Genomic DNA, 6,953 nt, shown 5'->3' on the forward strand with positions numbered 1-6,953 from the left:
TGGAATTTCCCTAAAAGGGAAAAGGGGGTATTGTGCCTCACCTGATGTTAAGTTACCCCCCCTCCCGAGGGTCACCTCCACCGATGTGATCCTCCCTTAAATAGCCACCCCCAGGGTCAGGATCAGGTAGCAGCTGCCGTCCCTGGCCACATAAGGAGAGGCTATCTCAGGGAAAGGAGTGATGACATCATCAGATTCATAACAATATCCATGCAGAAATGGTCGCCAACAAACTAAATGACCACAAAAACGTTGCATAAGAGAGTTGTATCTCCTTCTTCTCTTACTTTCTGACATAGCAAATCTTCAACAATGAATCTTGGTTTATGCTGATAATCTTGCAAGGAAAACAAAGAAGAAGATGGTAGGCTGTGCCACCTGTGCCACCCTTATAGAACTCTGAGACAGTTACTTTAGAACTGCCTTATCAGACACATGATGGGAAACCTAACAGTTTCATGGTGGTCTCGCTAAAAAAGACATCTGGGGGCAGGAGCTCCAGCCTCAAGCCAATCTGGCACAGTAACATTAAATCTAAAGTATACAAATGTGCTTCTTTTATTTGCTTCAGGTTGAGAAATATGCATGTGACTCTCTAATATTACAAGTCAGTCTTATTTATATCAATGGTACTAAAAATGTATGATTCATCTTTTTTTAAAGCATTTGGTACTTTAGAGTATCAGATTTCTCTCATTTTCGCCTAATGTTATGCATTTCAGCATTGACAAATCTACCTTATAAACATTTTGCATACTACCCATTAACGTAGTAATGTTTTTTCTGAACTGTTTATCTTTTCTGTATTGCAGGGGCACAGATGCCTTGAGTACTGTCTCAGGGGCAAGGAATACGAGTGTCACTTTCACCATCCGACCAGGAGCCACACAGCCAATCACAATGCAGAACCGACCCCCTGACCTTGAAACCAGGACAGCGGGGATGAGACGAGCTCCCAGCCCAGTGTGCTCGCCTTCAGAGATTCTGAAAGAGATCAAACCAGCTCCACTTTCAGCTCCTGCTACTTCCGTAAATCTGGTTGATGTGTTTGGCTTACCTAGTCCACAGCCTGCTGGAGATCTTTTCAATTTGAACGCAGGTCGCAGCAGATCTCCATCTCCTTCCATTCTTCAACAGCCCATCTCAAACAAGCCCTTTGCCACAAAGCCTGTCCACTTGTGGACTAAGATGGATGTGGCTGATTGGTTGGAAAGCCTAAACCTAGGAGAACATAAAGAGACCTTCATGGATAATGAAATAGAGGGCACCCATTTACCAAACCTTCAAAAAGAAGATTTAATAGACCTTGGAGTAACCAGAGTTGGGCATAGGATGAATATAGAAAGAGCATTAAAACAGCTACTGGACAGATAAGAATAGTTTATTTTTGCCTCACTTGTTTGTAGTAAGAATCCATTCCCATTTGCAAAAATAGGAGTGTCTGATTAGGTCGGGGCTGAGTACCTTAAATTAGCAATGTCAATATCTTTCTTTACTGCAAGTTTAAATAGTTGTACAGATAGTTTATAAGCACAATATTTTAAAAATGAAACTAAGTGGCTGGTCTACTAGGCAGCCTTTGTGCCACTTCAGTACTGGAAAGTTAAAAGAAAAAAAACTTTTGTGATTTAATAATACTATTTCTGTGGAATAATTATTAAAAAAAAGTATGACCTTTTTAAATCAACCTCAGTTGGATGCATCGGAACCAGCAGAGCTGTCTTATATTTTCTATCTTTGCTAGAACTTCTTCAATGAAGGGTGACTATTTCTTCAGACGTGGTTTCAAGTAATGCAGCTGTCATTTAAAAAAAAAAAGGAACAAGAAAGCGATTCTCATTCCCCGTATGGAAAACAAGTCATTTGAACTAAAGTATGTTGTTATTCTTTGCAGTTCTTTATATTTGTATTTGAAAGGTCCAATGATCATTGTAATAAATGAAAATCCAGTATTAACATTATAATCAAGAGTAATTTATGTTTTTCCATAATCACCTGGTTATTATTGTAAAGAACTATTTTCTTTCAGAGTTTATATTCTTTTTGAACTGGGAACCTCAAGGTCATTAAATATTACAATGGAAAAATGCATATTCTGCCATTATTGTCTTCCATATGGTGATATTCACAGAGTTAAATAAATGAAACAATAATTGATTATTTATCCGGTCAAGAAAGATGGGACTGCTTTTACTGTTTATGAGCAGTCAGGATGGAAATGAAAAAACTATAGATTATATTCTTGAATTTTAAGATGCTTTTTATTCTCAACTTCATGTTTGATTTTTGATTTTATTGAGAGTTTGCCAAAATGCAACATATCAAGGCTTCTGATATCCCTTTCAAAACAACAGTTGTGAATCCTGAAATACCTTCTTATTTTAGGTCACATATTCAGTGATTTTGGGGTATGTGTGGTAGAATATAGTTGGAGCACATTAAGGAGATATCAAAATAGTATATTTTTACATTGTGTTTTATGATATTGGAATAACAGGGCCTGTAAACAGTATGCCTACTACCGAATACTACAATTATGTGCCAATATAAAATGCAACCTGGTTTTTGTGGTTAAACTCCAGATTGCAACTTTGATAAAACAATCATATTTTTGGCACATTAGAGAGTGCTGAAATAATGGGTATGTTGTGTTATGATAACTAAAAAGTGGAAGCAGGATGTGAAATGCTCAAATTAACTTGTTAGTAGTCAGATTTTTGAAAATACTTGTTACATTCTGTAATTTAGGGAAATGGCATTACTATGCCTAGTTTGTGTAATATTTGTGTATACAATACCAAAATCTCAGAAAATGTAAATTGTGGCAAACTGAAGAGACATCGTCCCAGACGTGTGTGCACATTTTCACTTAATTTGTCTCATAATACGATGAGTTGTGACTGTTGCTTTACAGGAATTTCATATCACAAAGCAATTTTTTGTGGTATTTCAGTTTATTGTGGTTCATTACATTCTTTGAAAAAGAAACCATTCACCCAGTTGATCTGGCAATGATTATACATATGAGTCACACAAAATTGACAATTATCCCATAAAAAGCATTTTCTTTATGAAAAAATAGTTAAAGGTTTCTTGCTATAGTTTGTGTAACAACTTGTATTTTCGTTATCTATGTTGCTGTAATTTTTGTGCTTTAATTCCTCTTATTTAGAATTCATTAAAATCAAGCTCCTGTAACTTGCACTTACCACATTTCTTTAAAATTCTTGTATGGCAACCAAAATTACTGTAAGAAATAAATTATAATATTGCACTAAGATTGTGATTCTGATTGCAAATAGTGACATCTGACAGTTTGTTCTTTTTTCTTTGAAAGTTGCCAATCTTATAATCTTTAGTGATAATTTAATTATGCCACCTTTCTAGATAAACCTGTGTAAACATGAATTAACTAGATGTTTTGGAAACTAGGCTATCAATCTGCCTTAAATATATGTATTTATTAAATTTTATTTGAACACAGAGACCAAGTTAATGTCTGAATTTTGAAATCACCTTCAAGATTTTTACAGTACACATTTAAAAAGAATACTCTTAATAAACCAGGTTTGTGCTCTCCTGTCAGAAGGTAAATGTCAAATCATTTCTTCTTTTCAAAGTTGTTTGTTGCTAATGTGGCAAATTATATGCGGGATTCATTGATATGAATACAATTTCTGTTTAAGATAAAGAATTATATGTTGTAGTAGTTAAATATGAATGCTGAATGAATTATTTATAAATTAGGTGGCAACTCTACATGAAAAGGTAAGATGGCATTCCGGTGGCATGGTTCTGTCTGATGTAACAGTAAATAGCAAACATTTTTACTTTTATAGGAAGATCTATATAGCCTTTGATTGTGAGAACACACATGCCCCTTTTTAGGTGGCAGTAATGTGAAGCTAAGGCTGTGATAGGATTAACAAACACTGTGTTGTATAATTTGACCTGGGATTTATGAGTACATTTTAAAAACACTAAATACATGCAAGTCAATCTCATTCTAATAATTGTGTTGCGCATAGCTAATGGTGAATCCTTAAAAGAAAGCATGTCTGAAACCAGGTAGAAAACCAGTGTTCAATAAAGCAGTGTTGGCTGTGAGCAGAAAAACACACATAAAATCTACAATCTACAATCCAAACAGTGTTGCGTGATCCAGAGAGGCCAAACTAAATCAGAACTCCCAAATCAGAATTCAGCCCAATTTTTCCATTTTTGAGCATGTTTGAATACTTATGGCTTAATTGTCCATCCACTTTTATTGTGCGTTACATGCCATCTTGATCACATTTTCTTCATCAAGAAGAGGGATAGAGTCCACTTTGCCCCTTAACCCTTTTCCAGGAAGAAAACATTTCAGCATATCTGCCTGCATGCTTATTTTCTTCTTATTACCTTTCTTTTTTCTCTTTTTTTTTTATAATGAACTAAAACATGTATCTAGTAGAAAACTAAAATGACAAAAATGTAAGGTTTGATAAAAACAAAACCATTTTTTAATAAAACAAAATATATATATTATCTGCCTGCATTTAATTTTGATGCAGGAAGAGAGACTTGAACACCTATCCACCTGCATTTTACACTTGTGAAGAACTTTCTGCATCTTGTTTTTTAGAAAGATTCAAACTTAGTCTGCATTTTCAGATACCCTGGTCACCGAACTAAGATGAAAAACAATGATCTCATAGTCTATGGTGGCGATGGCAGCAACAAAATCATGCATTACATGTTGTGAACAGTCGCTATATTTGGTCCTCCATAAATGTTTTCGCCAAATGTCTAATCTGTCAGATTTAGTGCCTCTTCCAGGCAAAAGGCCTATTTCCTTAGGCTCTAATAAGTCTTGATCTGCTTTTCAGTTTGTTGGCCCTCATTATGACTTTGCCGTTATCCTGGCGGTAATACTGCCAGGATACTGGCCAATGTAAAACCATTACCGGCACCTGGTCCGATGGAATGTCCACCGTATTCTGAGTGCCGATAACACTGGTAAATCCCCATTCTATGGAGTCGCTTAGGACTCAGTGGGGGATTGATGGTATTACCGGCACCGGTAATACCAGTGCCAGTATTAAATTGTGTATAGGTGCATTATAAATACCCGATAAATAATACTGGCTATTTTTTGCTGGTAAAGTGGTGGAATGACCTCCTTTTGGCTGAGGTCATTCTGGCCACCTCACTGGCAAACTTGTACTTTGCTGGTGTGGTAGCGTACACGTATACAGTAATACTGGCACGTTAACGCTGCACTAGCAAAGTTGTAATGAGGGCCATTTTCTGTAGTTTTTACAAGGAATGTGTGATTAGCTGTTGAATGGAAGCTTGCTGTGCATGAATGCAATAAAAACTCCACTTTAGTCCTGGTGTTAGTCAAGCTTGCTTAAGAGAATCAATTATAAGACCACAAATGATTAGACAGGCAATGAATTGGATGAGGAAGTCCAGGCATTACTTCACATGAAAAAAAGAGCATAGGTTTAATTGACATCTACTACGATTAATGGTTTCAACCAGTTTTTTTAAAATTCTCTTACTGTTACTTCTTCCCAACATTTTCGAGAAAAGGTGTTATGTACTGTGTATCATGGTGCCAGATATTTGGATCAAGCAGATTATTTACAACATGGTACCCACACATATGTTTTCATCAATATAGTTCATCGTTAGATGGCAACAAAGATGTGTGTTTTTCCTGCAGTAATATACTTCTTTTCCGCTACACTGAGCTTGATGCTGACCATCCAATAGCTTGATCATATACCCGGATATTGTTCTCTTTACAAAAAGAAAACTTTGTGTGGAATAAAAACCTATAACAAGAACACAAAGTAGAGATCAATTGGCAGATGGTGGTGTCAAGAATCAAAGATACATATTTTGTGTTCAAAGCTGAACACAAACAATGGATGATCAAATAACATGTTATAAATGTAAACAGGACCTTGGTGAACCTTGAATAATAGTTGGAGCCATAAAACGGTGGTTTTGTAAAGTGGAGATGTTACCTTATGAAATATGAATATATTTTAAAACTTCTTTGGAGCAACATTTTTACAAATGAGGTTACTGCTCCAAAGCCACAAAAGTGTTTCTGTGTCACTTGTTAAAATGTTCAAATTATTCACTTGTTTTCAGCCAACATATGTTGTTCAAATAGGGACTATTCTTTTTATAACACAATGTGTTCATGGATCTTTAAATCACTGTCTGCAAAACGGAATAAAACATCTTTTTGAGGGGATTGGGTCCTCTGACGTATTCCATATCTATGACAGTAATCACCACAGCTGTGCTGCTTTGGAAAATCTTCGGCGTCTGCGTCCTGCGTCGATGACGTCGGTACGCCGCCCTCGAGGACCTCCTCCGACGGCCGACGTCACTGGATGTTATAAGTAGGACGTACGAAGCCCGTAGCCTCAGATCCGTTTTTTCCACAAACGTGTTTGCTTCGGGAATCTTGGCGCGCCTCGACTCTTTGGAGTTTCTGTTGTTTCTCGATTCTTCGAACCTGTTTGGTGTTTGTGAAGTATTTCTTCATGAAGATGTCTACCTCGTCTTCCACACCGCATCCGGGCTTTAAGAAGTGCGGGGACTGTGGGTCCAAGATGTCGGTTACGGACTCGCATGACGCCTGCCTCTGGTGCCTCGGGGAGGCCCATGACATGGATGACTGTGTCGACTGCCAGTCGCTCATGTCAAAAACCTTGCGGGAACGCAAGAAGAAGTTATCGGTAGGTAAGGTGTCCAAGCCCCGGAAGTCGAGGTCCTGGAGTCGGTCTCGCCACTCCTCTGCCTCTTCGTGGCACTCCCGGAAGCGCCGTCATCGGTCGCCTTCCCCGTCCTCATCTGAGGACTCCGCCCGTCGGCGGGTCGATTACCCCACCAAGCATGCGACAACGGAGGAATGGGCTTCCTTCGGGAAGAAAATGTTGGCGATTCTC

The 6,953-nt window shown here is 37.7% G+C and overlaps 1 protein-coding gene across 9 annotated transcripts in view; it reads left to right on the forward strand.

Moving 5' to 3' along the window:
• SHANK2 (SH3 and multiple ankyrin repeat domains 2) overlaps positions 1 to 3,588 on the forward strand; it is a 4,166,579-nt gene extending 4,162,991 nt beyond the window's left edge. For all 9 annotated transcript variants that reach the window (XM_069623409.1, XM_069623408.1, XM_069623411.1 and 6 more), the window contains one exon: positions 813 to 3,588. In XM_069623409.1, coding sequence (XP_069479510.1) covers positions 813 to 1,374 — 562 coding nt within the window. In that variant the 3' untranslated portion in view covers positions 1,375 to 3,588. The remainder of the gene's footprint in view (positions 1 to 812) is intronic.
• Positions 3,589 to 6,953: the final 3,365 nt, after the last annotated feature.

This window comes from Ambystoma mexicanum, chromosome 11, assembly GCF_040938575.1.
Source record: "Ambystoma mexicanum isolate Mex_15411 chromosome 11, UKY_AmexF1_1, whole genome shotgun sequence".
NCBI classification, from domain to species: Eukaryota; Metazoa; Chordata; class Amphibia; order Caudata; family Ambystomatidae; genus Ambystoma; species Ambystoma mexicanum.